Here is a 16,638-nt window from a genome sequence, read left to right on the forward strand (position 1 = left end):
AGGATATTTGATTATACGGAGCAATAAAAATCCTTTCTAAAGTCCAGTAGTAATAGTAAAAATGTAATTGACATACTCCCACAACAAACTAACTTCAGTTACATTTTGAACAAACATTTTTAAATTCATAAGTAATTCACCAAAACCACAAATTTATGACAATAATCTAAGTTATCATTATTATCATAGTGAGACATGGAAGACAGCCCATAAAAATGGTGCAAAAATAAGTTTACTAACCAGCTGATCCAGATTGTTCAGGCACATCATCTTCAAAGTCACTGTCTTCTGAGGAGCAATTTTCATAATGTTGTTTCATTCTGGCAACCAGGCCTTGCATCTCTGTTGCACCATTCACAGTTGCCATGAGTTACTTTTTTACCCAGAAGTACAGGAATTTCTTGAATATATTCCCAAATAGGTTCTTTTTTACAACTTGCAGCCATGGCAGTTTTTTCCCTTCCAGTTCCTAGGTGTTGAAATCAACACTAGAAGCTACATTCTAAAGAAAGTTGCCCTTTCTTCCCAGTGTCCTGCTTTGACAAATGTTGCGCCTTTCTGGCTGCATATTCTGCTTCTTGTCACATATCTCCTCTACCCCACTCCTATCCCAGAAAAACAAAAGAACTAACAACAATCCAAGACTTCTGGTAACATAACCTGTTGCACTGCAGTATTTTACTTGTTTAGAGACAGACAGGGAGGCAGTTGAGAAGTTAATGGATTTCTGTTTGTATCTGTCCATGTGCACATGTAAGAAGAGAGAGCAAGGCCATTTACCCGAAGTACCCAGAACTGTCTAGAAGCAAGGGCTGGTAGTTATTGAGCAGATCAGAGTATAAAATATTCATAGTTTGAGAACAGAGCTCAGGTGGGGAGAAGCTATAAAGTAGAGCTTGAAACCACTCAGATGGGTTCAGTGGATGAGCATGATGAGATACATGGTGGTGTCTCCTGGAGTCAGAGGCTGGGACCAATGCCTGTGATAACTTTGTCAGTCTCTTCACTCAGTAGCACAGCCCCCGGATCCCCCACAGGATCAAGCCCTTAATACAGTACATGACCTACTTTGCTATATTAACCTCAAAAGTTAATCCCCCGCCCCAATTCTTTCTTTATATAGAAAAGCAGTCTTTAACTCAAAGCTTTTGATAGAGGCTCATGGATTCAGCATATTAAATCTTCTATATTAAAAAGAAAAATAATTTAAACAAAAATAAAAAAATTAGATTTAAATAATTTAAAAAACCTTTAAGAAGAAGAAGAAGAAGAAGAAGAAAAAAAAAAGCATTGATTTTTATCAACCCCGCCTTGAAACATGAGAATTGACAGGGCTTGTAGTTATAACTGCAGAAGCAAGCCTCATTCATATGAAGTCCTCTCTACATTAAGGAATTGAACAGCTGCCAGCAGTAGGTTTTTCTGAACTGTTGTTGAAAACAGATTAAGTGACAGTATAGACAGAAAGTGTCAAAGGAACTTGGCATCCAAGCACAAGTTTGGTATAAGTCCCAACCATGCTTTCTGTAACAGTGGTTTTGTACCATTTACATTAGCAGTTACATTGTTACTAGCACAGGTTCAAATGGAGCAATTGCTGACAGCTGCGGTTCAGTTGCCCAGTGTAAAAGGAGACGAGGCCTTAAGCATCTATCCCTTTTTTCAAACTCACTGCTGCTGGATCTTGAGACATAGGGTGATGAGCTCAACTGATCAGATGGCGGAGAAAATGTGAGATAGACCTGGCAGCAGCAGCACCCTCCGTCTAATGAGTAGACTCAGAAATTAAAGGAAAAGCTCTTGGGCTACTTACTGGTAGTGAGTGAAACCCAGGGTAGGTAAGTCAGCGTACTGCTCAGCAAAATCAGCCAGCCGGCTAATCACCGTGGCGAGCTGATGAGAGTGGGGGATGGGAGAAAACAGGCAGAGAGTCAGAAAAGGAATTGTAATGTAGAGAGAAGTTACAAGCTAACCTTGAACTGTCTTGGTACAGTGCTGACCCATGCTTAAGCATGATAGCGGTGGGGTATGGATTAAAAAGCATATAACACCTTAACTGGCTCAATTTCTACAGCCACTAGGAGGCTTCATGTTTATTTGTCACTTGAGGTTGTATGCACAAGTTTTGCTCCCTATAAAACTTAGAGACACAGAAATGGTCACACCAGATTAGATCACAGGCCAGTCTAGTCTGTTTACCATCTCCACCAGCACCTGCTGGGCGAGTGATTAACCATTTAGTGCTCTCTTTTTCAGGACTGGGACAAGTAAAACGAAGCCACTCCTGGCACAGCAGACCCTCCCACTTCCATACAGCCCCTCAGGAAGCAAGAGGCCTTGGGGGAGGCTGGGGAGAGACAAGAGATCACATGAAGCTAAGGACTGCTCACCCACTCCACAGTAGTCAGCCACTTTTTCCTGGGTGTCTAAGTCCCAGAGGAACTCCACCTCACCAGCATTCACCCAGAGACCAACTAGGATAAACATCATTCACCCAGAGGCCATCAGCTGTGTCCACCTGCAGGATGCTGCGCATACGACCTCTCTCTCACCTTGGGCAGAAGCAGGTTGAACCCATCGCGGAGAACAATCAGGTCCTGGAAGGAACGAGTAAAGAAAGTTCAGTTCAACTCTGCTTGACAGCCACCTGCTCACTCCCCTTTCTCGTTTGTGTGTGTGTGTGTGTGTGTGTGTATGTGTGTGTGTGTGGGGGGGGGGGGGGGAGGAGTTCTAGCCTCTCTGAACACACAGCTGCCATGGATAATTAAACTGCTCTTCCCTCCCAAGGAATCTCTAAGAAAGAGCCTCTCCATTTCTCATCCTAAAACTCACACTTTCCTGAATCAAAATGCTGTATCAGAAGGACCTTCTTTAAGCCAAGGAGGACTGGATATTTGTCAGGGCCCATCAATGTCATTGCTTCTAGATCAGCCAGAAGGGGTCCTGCAAAGCAACATGAATCCTGTTCAAACCCTCTTGGGTGGAAATCATGCTTTTGTAGAATTCCTAGTGCCCTAAGGGAATGAGACTAAATCCTAATCGCCCCACATGAAAGTGCAGGCACTACTTGCCACAGATCTACAGGGCTGTTTCAAGACTTCACTTCAAAAAGGCTGGCTGGCCCAGTAGAGCTTTCCTTTACCCTTCTCTGGCGCAATCAAATATAGCTGAGTCCAAATGGTATGGGAAGAGCAGCTACTAAGCTGCTAAAGTCCAGGCAAAATGCAGGACTGCCACAGGAGAAGAGCAAAAGTGCACTACGAGGTCTCGTCGAACAAAAGGAACAACAGTGGTTATGATGAGTTTGGGAGGGGTTGGGGAAGACAGCAACATGCTGGGGAATAACACTATTTTGTATTAGATTTGTACAGGCCACCCCGCAACCCTTGACAGAAGCAAATACTGAAGAGCAGGACATTATGTGTGTGTGTGTGTGTGGGGGGGGGGTTAATACAAGATTCTTATCCATTCTATTGACTCTGAATAGCTCTTCTCCTATTGGAACAATCCAGATTTTCCATACAACAATTGAAAGCTCATGATCTGCATATGTCAAAAGTGGCCTTGATTTCTCAAATCAGTGAACTGGTGACCAACTGGCATGACCAACTGGTCTCACAGACTTTTTTTCTTTGCGCAACTCACATGATTGTGAATTTCCCTAGTTTAAAGCAACAGATGACACATGGGGCTTAGTAAGTGCTGTTGTTGGAGGATGGATCTTGCTTCATGCCAAAAAGAGTGCAGCATTGCTCTGCAGCTGTCAGTATGTTTAGGAGAACTAGAACTCCAGCCAGCACTGACTAAAATAGTCTCTAGTGAGATTGGGACAGGGGGAATTAGCTCCAGAAGTAAAAATAAATAAAAAAAACTTTCAAAAAATTCTATTTGGAGATTTTATTTTTAAAAGTAAGTTTATTTTAAATTATCAAGAGAGCAGCATTTGGTGGATTCGGTGCAGCTCTCTAGAGAACAAACTCTCTATTATTTTACCGTGTTATCGCCCACATAGCAGGAAGTGGCTCCAAGATGAATGATAGCAGCAGCTTTTGGACAACAGTGGGCAAAAGTATGCACGTGAGCCATCACATCATGACGCAACCTCTTCTCCTCCTCAGCTGCCATCTTGAAGTCTATGTTATCCAGGTTTGCTTCCATCTCTTGGATTTGATCATCTGTGATGGGCAGTCCCAGTGACTGAAGGGGAAAAAGAAAGCAAACAAAAAAATCTCTCTCCCTCTGACAGAAAGAGCCCAAACCAGATGGAGACAGAAGCAACACACAGTTTATCCCCATGTAACTCCTCTTGGATTATTGTCAATTAGAGATTCTTGTGAGTAAAAGGCCACATTATGGGACTGTTGTAGCAAGTGATTTAGTTCAGGGGTTCTCAAACTTTTTCAATAGGGTAGCCTATATATTAGCGTCTCTTGGTCACCATTCCCCTCCGAAACACAATTACATAACATCCTTGTGACAATAGCAGCAATTGCTTTCATGGAAAGGCACTTTCAGGAAAGTAATGTATTAGAGCTTCTCTTAACGGAGTTTAGTGGCTGGAAAGGAGAAGCACCACCATGTGAACTTGCCAGCAAAATTCTGCAGACCATCAGTTGTCCACAGTTTGGGAACCTTTGCTTTAAGTAAGTACCAAACCCTCTATTTTCTGTTGCTTGTAAATTTCTGAAATTTTTTCCTTCATAGACCTCATCTTAGCTCAAAACTAAAACGTCTCGGAAGTTGGAGTAAATCAATTCAGTCACTTCGCTTAGACAAGTGATGTAAACAGCACATTTTCCACTTGAAAAAAATATTGCTACACTTCCTTGTCCCCCCGCTCCCCGCCCTTAATTTACGTAAAACTGGAGTAGCAGATTTCAGACTGGCAAACTGTTAGTATTCCATGCGGAACAGCCACAAGGCTGTGCTTAAAAAAATATGGAAGTCATTTTAGAGGGACAGCTACTTAAAAAAATTACACTTGTTTGAAAAGTTATTTTATCTATGTTTTACAAGTAATACCTTAGAATACTATAGTTTAAAGATGTATAATTAGGCAGTTGGATTCCCATTCTGTTTGTGTGCATCTTTCATACAGCAACAGGAGAAAATTAAAATGGGAAAATGTAATAAACCACAAGAGTTAGCAGGAACCCACAAAACTCACTAGCTGGCAAGTTGATACCATTCCTTTCAAGTTAAAGGTTTAAAGCTAGGTATTTGCACATGCGCATAAGTAACTGTGTGTTTCAATTGTGCAAAAGTGCATGTCCCACAGTCTGAACTGGCAGATGGTATTTTGCTATATTCCTTATTGTCTGGTCTACACAATTATGCTTTTGTACAAATCTCACAAACATGGAATTGTGTAAGTTATCAAGGTCAAGAAGATACCGTATATACTCGATCATAAGCCGGTTCGTTTATAAGACAACCCATGCAAGATGGATAAGTAAACATGGAAATTTTTTATGACCCGTTCATAAGCCGACCCTATAATTTAGGGGTCGGCAAACTTTGGCTCCCGGCCCATCAAGATAAGCCGCTGGTGGTCCGAGATGGTTTGTTTACCTCGAGCGTCCGCAGGCCCCGGAGCTGCAGCTGCTTTGGAGGCAGGGGGGAGAGCAAGGTGGCCAGAAGTGGAGAGACTCTGGCCCCACCTCTTCCCTTCTGTCTCTGTGCTGCCTCTCCTTGCTCCCTCTGTTGGGGGAAGGAGCTGTGTCCCACTCTCCCTCTCTACACCCGTTCATAAGCCAAACCCCGTCTCTGGTGCGTCCCTTTTTTACTAAAAAAAATTCGGCTTATGAATGAGTATATACGGTAGTTTCTCCTAATTTAACAGTACTTCCATTTTTATGCAAAATGGCACCTGCTGGCACTGCGCTGCAGCTCTCTCCTTTTGGTGAGAAAATTAATGCAACAAAATACACTGAATTCTCAACGTCAGTGCTGGATTAAACACATCTCAGGATAATCAAAAGATAAGGATTTGAGACTAACAATAACTCAGCCCCACTGCTCAGGCACCCTATTTTTAGTCCAGTGGTTTTCAACCTTTCCCATCTGCGACCCAAAATCCATCCACAGATTGGGACTCATCCAAATCCCACAACTCTTTGGGGCAACAAAAGATTGTGGACCTGGAATCACAGCAAGAACTCAGCTGGTTTGCATGGAGGCACTAAACAGAGACGTCTGAGTGTTAGGAGGAGTTGCTGGTAGTGGATGATGCTCCGCCTGAGGATGCATCAAGCTCTGCACCTGGTGAAGGACTGAGAGGAAGGAAAGGACTGCAGTGGGAGAGCTGGGACAGGACAGAAATGGATCTGTGGCAGGGCAGCAGCAGGGAAGGAAGGAAATAACTTGGAATTACTTTAAGTCAAAGTTGCAGAAACTGTCTGAAGCCTGCATCCCCAAAAAAGGGAAAAAATTCATAAGGAAGGGATGCAAACCAAGCTGGATGAGCAAGGATCTCAAACAGGTTATTAGGAGAAAGCAGAAGCCTACAAAGAATGGAAGATGGGATGGATCAGCAGGGAAAGATACCTGCTGAAGGTCAGGAAGTATAGAGAAAAAGTGAGAACTACTAAAAGCCAAGCAGAGTTGGATCTTGCAAAGGAAATTAAACCTACAGTAAAATGTTCTATAGCCATATAAATAAAAAGAAAACAAAGAAAGAAGTGGGACTGGCTAAACACTGAGGATGGGGTGGAGATTAAAGATAATCTAGGCATGGCCCAACACAATACTTTGCCTCAGTTTTTAATAAGGGTAATGAGGATCTTAGGAGTAGTAGCAGGGTGACTAATGGAAATGAGGATATGGAAGTAGAAATTGCCACATCTGAGATGGAAGTCAAACTCAAACAATTTAATGGGACTTTTCATAACTATAAAGGGAAGGGTAACAACCCTTCTGTATACAATACTATAAAATCCCTCCTGGCCAGAGGCACCAAAATCCTTTTACCTGTAAAGGGTTAAGAAGCTCAGGTAATCTGGCTGACACCTGACCCAAAGGACCAATAAGGGGACAAGATACTTTCAAATCTTGTTTGTGCTCTTTGTTTTCGTGGGTGCTCGCTCTTGGGACTAAGAGGGACCGGACATCAATCCTTGCTCCCCAAACCTTTCTGAACAAGACTCTCATATTTCAAACTTGTAAGTAACAAGATTTGAAAGTATCTTGTCCCCTTATTGGTCAGGTGTCAGCCAGGTTACCTGAGCTTCTTAACCCTTTACAGGTAAAAGGATTTTGGTGCCTCTGGCCAGGAGGGATTTTATAGTATTGTATACAGAAGGGTTGTTACCCTTCCCTTTATAGTTATGACACACTAAACTGGGGGGCCTGGATAATCTCCATCCAAGAATATTTAAGGAACTGGCACACAAAATTACAAACCCAATAGCAAGAATTTTCAATGAATCTATAAACTCGGGGGTCGTACCCTGTGACTCGAGAACTGCTAATACAGTACCTATTTTTAAGAAAGGGGGAAAATATGACCAGGAAACTACCAACCTGTTAGTTTGGCCTCAATTGTATGCAAGGTTTTGGAACAAATTTTGAAAGACAAAGTAGCTAAGGACATAGCGGTCAATGGCAGTTGGGATAAAATACAACATGATTTTATAAAAGGTAGATCATGCCAGCCCAACCTGATCTCCAAGAAGATAATTGATTTTTTTTTTCGACAAAGGAAATGCAATAGTTCTGATCTATCTGGATTTCAGTAAATTTTCACACAGGAAATTATTAGTTAAACTGGAGAAGATGGGGATTAATATGAGAACTGAAAGGTGGATAAGGAACTAGCTAAATAGGGAACTACAACAGGTCATACGAAAGGTGAACTGTCAGGCTGGAGTGGAGCTCTTCAGGGATCGGTCTTGGGAGCAATCTTATTTAACATTTTTATTAATAACCTTGGCACAAAAAATGGAAGTGTGCTAATAACATTTGCAGATAACACAAAGTTTGAAGGAATTGCCAATATGGAGGAGGACCAGAATATCATACAAGAAGATCTGGACGACCTTGAATGTTGGAGTAATAGAAATAGGATGAAACAGGGCCGCCGAGAGGATTCAGGGAGCCTGGGGTCTTCGGCAGTGGGGGGCCCTGCCGCGGAAGGACCCCCCACCGCCGCCGCAGATCCAGAGCAGAAGCTCCGGGGGCCCAGGCCCCACGAGAGTTTTCTGGGGCCCCCGGAGCGAGTGAAGGACCCCGCTCCAAGGGCCCCAAAAAACTCTCATGAGGGCCCCTGTGGGGCCCAGGGCAAATTGCCCCACTTGCCCCCCCCCCCCAGGTGGCTCTGGGATGAAATTTCACAGTGGAAAGTACAAGATCATGGCACTTGGGACTAACAAGAATTTTTGCTATAAGCTGGCCATTTATCAATTAGAAGTGACAGAGGAGGAGAAAGACTTGGGCGTACTGGTTGATCAAAGGAGGACTATGAGCCACCAATGTGATGCAGCCAGCTGTGTAAAAGGCTAATGCAGTCCTAGGATGCATCAGGCAAAGTATTTCCAGTAGAGACAGGGAAGTTTTAGTACCATTATACAAAGCACTGAGACATCATCTGGAATACTGTGTGCAATTCTGGTCTCCTGTGTTTAAAAAAGATGAATTCAAACTGGAACAGGTACAGAGAAGAGTTACTAGGATGATCAGAGAAATGGAAATCTACCTTATGAGATGAGACTCAAAGACCTTGGCTTGTTTAACCTAACCAAAAGAAGGCTGAGGGGAGATATAGTTGCTCTCTCTAAATACATCAGAGGGATAAATACCAGGAAGGGAAAGGAGTTATTTAAGTACCAATGTTGACACAAGAACAAATGGATATAAACTGGCCATTGACAAGTTTAAGTTTGAAATTAGATGAAAGTTTCTAACCATCAGAAGAGTGAACTTCTGGGACAGGCTTCCACGGGCATCAGTGGGGGCAAAAAACCTAACTGGCTTCAAGACTGAGCTTGATGATGGTATGCTGAGACTGCCTACAATGGCACGAAGCTGACCTGCAACTGCTGGAAGCAAATATCTCCAATGGCCGGTGATGGGACACTAGATGGGGAGGACTCAGTTACTACAGAGAATTCTTTCCCATGTGTCTGGCTGGTGGGTCTTGCCCACATGCTCAGGGTCTAACTGATTGCCATATTTGGGGTCAGGAAAGAATTTTCCTCCAGGTCAGATTGGCTGAGATCCTTGGAGGGGGAGAGGTTGCTTCCTCTGCATCAAGGGGCATAGATCACTTGCAGGCTTAAACTAATGCAATTGGTGGATTCTCTGTAACTTGAAGTCTTTAAATCATGATTTGAGGACTTCAATAAATTAACCAGATGTTCTGAGTCTATTACAGGAGTGGGTGGGTGAGGTTCTGTGGCCTGCAATGTGCAGGAGGTCAAATTAATTAACATGAAAGTCCCCTCTGGCCTTAAAGTCTATGAAAGAGGTTCTTTTTCATTCAGCCCTGCTTGGTTTCTAGAACTCCTGATTTTGCTAAATATGTTGTTGTTTCTCAACCCTAGGGTGTACCCTAGAGGACTCAAGCATGGATTGTGAAACTATATTTGACATAACAGATTATGCCCTTAACTTTCTATCTTGTTACACATAGTACCTTATTTGCAACCTAGCAGATGTAACTCAGATGTAGAAGCCTTAATTTTTGAATCAACTGACTTTTGTTCATTGAAAATCTGAAGATGTGATTTTTTTGCATTTAACAAATATGAATGTCAGAAACATGTCAAACCCCTAACTAGTCAGAAAGCTCCAATGGCACACAGCATTTTAAAAGCGGTTTTCTTTCCAGGAGGAGGAATCCAACTGGCTGAAGTGTTTTGAGATATGGGGATCTAGTATTATTGCACCCAGAGGGGAGAGCTGGTGAGACAGAGGGATTTCCTGGAGAACCCATTAGCTAATTACTACCAAAATGGAACTAAAAACAATATGCTTCAGGAAGGGCAATAGCACCTGGAGTATCCAGACCCAACTAAAAAGTCACTTAGCTTCACAGTGCTGTCACCAAGACCACGGCCGGCTCTGGCTTTTTTGCCGCCCCCGGCAAAAAAGCCTCCCACCGCTCCCCGACCGGCTGGAGCGCCGGGGGGAGGGCGGCCCCGCTCTCCCCGACCGGCCGGAGCGCCGGGGGGAGGGCGGCGAGCCTGGCTGCGGCCCTGCTCTCCCCGGCCGGCCAGAGCGCAGTGCTTACAACTTGTGGGGATCAAAGGGTGTGAGTTCAGTATCCTAAGGTTTGATTTCTGTTGTGAATATTCTGACAAAGGTACCCTGGTGTGTTGTGTCTGCAGCTGCTGGTATTGTGGCCTTCAGAGGCTTTGTCTACACTGGAAATTTCATTGTCGTTCAGGGGTGTTAAAAGACACCCCCCTCCCCCACACAACAAAAGTTTACCAATGAAAAATGCCGGTGTGAACAGCACTTTGTTGCCAGGAGAGCAACAAAGCTGCTGCCATTCGTGGGGGATGGAAGTTTTTTGTTGGCAGGAGAGCTTTCAGCTACACTGCGCGCCTTTTAAAAGCACGGCTGTGGCGGCACAACTGTGTCACTAAAAGTGAGGTAGTGTAGACAAAGCCAGAGTCTCCCCCTCCACACCTACAGAACAGCTAAGCCTGATAAGGAGGAAAAAGAAGAGGACTCAGGATGACATATTCCAGAAGATGCTGCAAGCCTGTGCTGCATCAGAGAACGAGCCCAGGGCCTGGAGGATGACAGCATGGAGAAGGAAAGAGTGGAGAGGAGGAAGGCCCAGGAGTCCAAGCAGGACAAGGAAAGGGAGATGCATCGTGACATAATGGGGCTTCACAGGCAGCAAACAGACCTGCTGCAGACGCTGGTAGACCTGCTGGTCCAAGAATCCCAGGCTCACCTCCATCTGCAACCCATACACAACTCAATGTTGGGACCACCTTACAGCACCCCTCAACATTCCACATGGCATCAGGGACACTGCACTACCCCTACCAATCCAATTTGGGGGGACATTAAAGACAATCACAGCTGCACATGCACCGAACTGTGAAAGACACGGTTAGTGTATGTGTATCTGACTGTTCTTTCCCCTTCATATGTTGTGTTCCCTTAATTTATTAAGTTTTATTAAGTTCTACTTTTTTTTTCCTGGTTCATGCTGCAGAATAAAATTCTGTTTTCTGGAACATAAATCAACTTTATTAGTTCACAAGATATGCTGGCTTGTGCTGAACATGTCTGACACCCAACAATTTACTGTTACTTCATTTTGTCACAGAACCCACAACATCATTCTCAGACAATATTAATAGGTGCATTGGCAATGTTCTACTACTACACACACAGCACTCACTACAAGATTCATACCGGGCTGCAAAAGAGCAAGGCCAGGTAGAGCAACACACACTACTCTGGCCCCCATTAAAATGGTCTTTCAAAGCCTCCCTGAGCCATACAGCTCTGTGCTGAACTCTTCTTATAACCCTTGTATCTGGCTGTTCAAATTCAGCAGACAGCCATTCACTCCACCTCCGCCCTCCACCCTGGGGTAAACTTTTCCCCCTTTGCTTCACAGATATTATGCAGCACACAGCTGGAAGCTATAACCATTGGGATATTTTTTTCCACTGAGGTCTAATCTTTTAAGTAGACAATGCCTGCGACCCTTCAAACAACTAAAGACACGTTCAGCTGTCATTCTGCAGCTGCTGAGCCTGAAGCTGAAGCGCTCCTAGGTGCTGACGAGGTGGCTGGTGTATGGTTTCATGAGCCATGTTAGCAAAGGGTAGGCTGGGTCCCTGGAATCATTATTGGCATTTTAACATTCCCAGCGGTAGTCTGCTGGTGGGGAAAAAGTCCTTGCTTGGAGCTTTCTGAACAGGCCTGTGTTCTTAAAGAGCCGCGTTTCCCACACTTCACTTCCGCATCAGTTGTCTCCTGTTATAGGCACCTAACTAGAAATACTGCACATCTCCCATGATGGAGTGCAGAGGAAATTGCTTGTGATTGTGTCTAACAGTCTGCGACTGACAAATGACCGAGCTAACAAGTGCTGAGTGTAGCTTACTCCCACGCCACTTCCAGTCCAGGACTGACATCATAAGGCTGTAACTCCTCAGGAATGTGAACACATGGATAAAAATAACAGTCTCCCTCCTCCCAATGGGGCCAGAATACTCAAGATATCACAGGACAGAACTCCTACTCACTGGAAACAAAATTCTATTTTGAGAGGGCAGAAGAAAAAGGGAGAGCTGGCAGAGAGAAGGGAAGACAGGAAAACCCATAAGCACAAGGTTTGGGAGTCCTCCAATTTAAACAAAACATCCTGCAGATATACACTACTCAGTAAAAGTAACATATTTTAAATCACTTTTTAAAGTAGCACTCGGTCATATGACCAAACTGACATTGCTGTACAGTAACACAAGAAGTCAACAGAAGTAAGAGCCTGTAACAGTGTAAATTTAACTAAAATCACATTTGATTAAAAAATAAAAATAATGCACTAAACATAAAATAATCCATCTTTGCAGCAGTCATTGCTGCCGTTCTAAATTAAACTCACTACTTTCAAGCTTCCTATATTCTGAAAGAATGCTTAAATTAATTTCAAATTGGATTAAATAATTTCACAATCAACTGTTTATTGCTGAGTAGTATTATAAATTGACAAACTTAAATAACATTTTTGCCATCTCCAGCAGACATCTCCATTGTGGTACGTTATGGTTATCCTTTTAGTGTTTTCCTCAGAAAGTGATTCCCTCTGGTCTGTAAGTAGATTTTTATATTTACTATAGCTTTAAAAAAAATAATAATAAATTCTCGCTGTGTCTAGAGAGCTGATGGAGGAAGATGTAAGGTAGGGCAACCTCTGCCACTCTAGGCACTTGTCCCTTCACACCCTTCCAGTAAGCACAAAGATCCAGTGGATCTGGGATGGGCTCATTTTGAGTGTTGCGCAGAAACACAAGCCATTGGTTCACACAGTTCTGGTGAGGAGTGGGCAAAAGGTGGTAGCTTGCTGTACTGATCAATGTTTTGTTGCATGGCTGGAATCTGCCTGTCAATACACATCTTTTGCTGGATGGACATCCAGAGGAGAGCGACAAAAATGGTTAAAAGTCTAGAAAACATGACCCATGCGGAGACTGAAAAAATTGGGTTTGTGTAGTCTGGAGAAAAGAAGACTGAGCGGGACACACATGAAAACAGTCTTAAAGTACGTAAAAGGCTGTTATAAAGAGGAAGGTGATAAATTGTTCTCCTTAACCACCGAGGACAGGTCAAGAAGTAATGGGCTTAAATTGAAGCAAGGGAGATTTAGGTCAGACGTTAGGAAAAACTTCCTAATTGTAAGGGTAGTTAAGCACTGGAACAAATTATGTAGGGAGAATGTGGAATCTCAATCATTTAAGGTTTTTAAGAACCAATTAGACAAATACCTGTCAGGGATGGTCTAGATCAGGGGTTCTCAAACTGTGGGTCGGGACGCCAAACTGAGTCGGAACCCCATTTAAATGGGGTTGCCAAGGCTGGTGTTAGACTTGCTGGGGCCTAGGGCCGAAGCCAAAGCCTGGGCCCCACCGTCCTGGGAAAGGGGGCTAAGGTTACATGCCCCCTGCCCAGGACAGACGCCCTTGGGCTTCAGCTTTGTCCCCCGCTCCTGCCCAGGGTGGCAGGGCTATGGTGGGCTTGGGTTTCAGTCCCCCATCCTGGGGTCATGTAGTATTTTTTGTCAGAAGTGGGGGGCATGGTGCAATGAAGTTTGAGAACCGCTGGTCTAGATAATACTTAGTCCTGCCTCAGTGCAGAGAACTGGAATAGCTGACCTACTGAAGTCCCTTTCGATCCTACATTGTTATGATTATTTAATGTCTTGGCTCTCTGCAAATCCATTCAGCACAGTCTGTCTTTTCCAACCACTCCCCATCATGGTTACTAGGAAAAAGCCTGGAGTAAGTCTCCTCTTCCTTCAATTTCTACGTTCTCAGTGCTTGTTTGTTCTTTCAATTTCACTGTACTACTGTGTATGTATCAGGCAATGTGGCAAGCACTCCTGGAATGAGCATTCTGTTCACTCTGCCCAAGATTAGTCTAATCCCAGAAATATGGGCTCCATAAGAGCCATTGGCTGAGGATCACTTTAATGACTGCATATGGCACAGATTTACACCAAGGTGAGGACACTTTAAATATTAGAATATTCCAGGTCAGCCAAGTCCCCTGGCAGGCAAGCAGCTCACTAATGGAAGAAGGGCTCAGAAGATAAAACCCTTCCTTCCTTCCATAAGAACTGTTTACAGTAGCTTTACGAAACTCACTTCACAGAGGAATGGAGAGTTCAGGGGGAGTGTAGGTAAAACAAAAAGTTACAGCTTGGTAGCCTGGTCAATAACCTCTTTTCTGAAACGGCACCATGCTGCATTACAGAGGATGACCTGCACAAAACTACATATGAAGTTAGGCTTGTGCCCTTTTTTGCTTTTTTTAAATTATGTATATAGGTGGCCTGAAAGATGATTTTTTTTTATTATGTTTTTCTCTGCTTAGCTTAGAAACGTCAAGAATAATCAGGTCTCCCTGCTCTTGCTGGAGAACCCATGAGAGGCCGCAAGGATGTTTATTGTGAGCTCTAACGTAATAACTGATACGGTGAAGATGCTGCATCTTTGATAAAGGCTTCCTTTAAACTAAAAGGCTAGTCATAAAAATTAAGTAGATGTTAAAAATATGTTCAACCGTCCAAATAAAAATCTCTTCTCCCTTGCTCAAGTGATGTCATTGTTCACTAGCTCTTCAGTTATCAAAGACTCTCCCTGACTAGATTTCTAATGAAAAATATCATCAGAAAAAAAATTTCAGGCCTTCTTTATACAGCATAAAGATGCAAAATGGGGCACAAATCCATTTCTCCCCCTTCTCACTTTGCAGATCACTTTAGCAACAGATGTACAGTGAAGAGCAAAAGAACGGAGGAGTGTAAGGATCAATCTTGGGTTTTAATCTGGGTGGGCAATGTAGTTTAACTGAGACACATATGATGTACTACATTAACTTTCGCCAATACCTCTGTAGTTTATTATGACAAAGAAGGATTTGAACTTCAGCCACTAGCTTCCTGCATGAGTTTTGTGCACAATCAGACCTAGCAGGAAAGTTGTAGTGAAGGTGAAGAAAGCAACCTCTGAAAACCAGAATCTGTCTTCTCTCCTTGCACCCTTCCCAGTCAGCCAAGGTCTCCTTTGTGGTACCTTCTCTTTTCCTCAGGTTGGGATCCCATTTCCCCCCTTGCCAAAATCAGCTACAGCGTTAGCACCCCCCCCCTCCCCATTTCCTCTTTCTTAATCCCATCCCTCAAGATTAGGAGATTCTGCCCTCTTTGCCTCTAACCCAGCTCCAAAGCATGGGACAAGCGGACACCCCCTACCACCCCGGTTAGGAGTGTGGCTGGGCTTTCCCCCTTCCTCGCCCCCTAGTCAGGGAACTCCAACCGCGCTGCTGCTGCTAAAGGGCGAGGGCAGCCAGGAGCCCTCCACGTGCCGCATGGCCCCGCCCCCGGCAGCAGGGTCTGGCGAGCAGTCAGCGGCGCCGGCTCCGCCACAGGGCCCCCAGGGCAGTCCCCGAACCGCCACGTGCCTCAGTTTCCCCCTCTGTCAAACGCGCATCCCTCCCCCGGCGAGGACCTGCCAGGTGCTTCTGCACCCTCAGCAGTGGGGCTGGGCCCGTGGGATCCCCCACAGCGCGCGGGGCAGAGGTCCCGGGGCCGGGCTCGGTCTCACCCCACCGGTACCTTCTCCGCCTGGGCCAGGTAGAGCCAGAGCCGCCGCCACGTGCCGAACTTCCTCCTCTCGCTGAAGTTGAAGCCCATCTCGGGGCTGGCGTAGCGCGACACCAGCGGCGAGCGGTAGCGGCCGAACACGTCCTCCTCCGCGCCGGGCGCCGCCATGGCCCGGGCGAGCAGCGCGCGGCAGGACAACCTCCGCGGGAATCGCACGCGCCGGCCGCACGTCAGGCTCGAGAAAGAGCGCGAGAGCCGGCCCCCTCTGTGTGGAATTCGGCAGGAGGTCGGGAGGATAGAGCGTGCTGACCGTCGTAAAACAGTCTCGTCCTCCTCCGAGCGTGAAATACGGCAGGAGGTTAGTGCGGCAGAGGAGGGCGCAGCGCCCCGTGTTCGAGGGATGCGCCCCGGCTGAGGGTGGGTTCTGGGGCGCGGCTGGGGAGGCGAGGCAGGCCCCGCTGCTGGCTCTGGGCGAGGCTGTCTCTGCTCCCTATAGCCTTCCCTGGAGGCTCCTGGGCTTTGCCCGCCCCTAGTAGCGGCTCCTCTCCCTGCCTGGTAACAGCTACCACCGAGGGGTCCGACCCCGCTACGGCTTGTCTACACGGGGGCGGTGTTAAATCCAATTTCCAGATACTCTCACCATTCCTCCCTACCTCCACTTGACCCAGTCAGTGCAAACTGGGTGGCTGCAGCTTCTGCATCTTGAGCTAAATGGTCCAAGGCCTAGAGCTTTCGGAGCAATGTTAGAAAACAATTCGATGGCGAACTAGTTCTCCCTTTCCACAGCTGGCGCTTTACGCCCAGTGCCACTAACGTGGACAGCCTTGAACAATCACCTCTTAACATTT

General features: G+C 45.3%; 1 protein-coding gene across 2 annotated transcripts in view; it reads right to left on the minus strand.

The window, feature by feature from the left end:
• Nucleotides 1-16,193, minus strand: part of ADSL (adenylosuccinate lyase) — a 43,090-nt gene extending 26,897 nt beyond the window's left edge. For both annotated transcript variants that reach the window (XM_005302547.5, XM_042843519.2), the window contains exons 1-4: nt 15,803-16,193; nt 3,994-4,197; nt 2,553-2,597; nt 1,814-1,893 (exon numbers count right to left, since the gene is read on the minus strand). In XM_005302547.5, the coding sequence (XP_005302604.2) occupies nt 1,814-1,893; nt 2,553-2,597; nt 3,994-4,197; nt 15,803-15,958 (485 nt within the window). In that variant the 5' untranslated portion in view covers nt 15,959-16,193. The remainder of the gene's footprint in view (nt 1-1,813; nt 1,894-2,552; nt 2,598-3,993; nt 4,198-15,802) is intronic.
• Nucleotides 16,194-16,638: the final 445 nt, after the last annotated feature.

Source organism: Chrysemys picta, chromosome 1 (assembly GCF_011386835.1).
Source record: "Chrysemys picta bellii isolate R12L10 chromosome 1, ASM1138683v2, whole genome shotgun sequence".
Lineage (NCBI taxonomy): Eukaryota > Metazoa > Chordata > Testudines > Emydidae > Chrysemys > Chrysemys picta.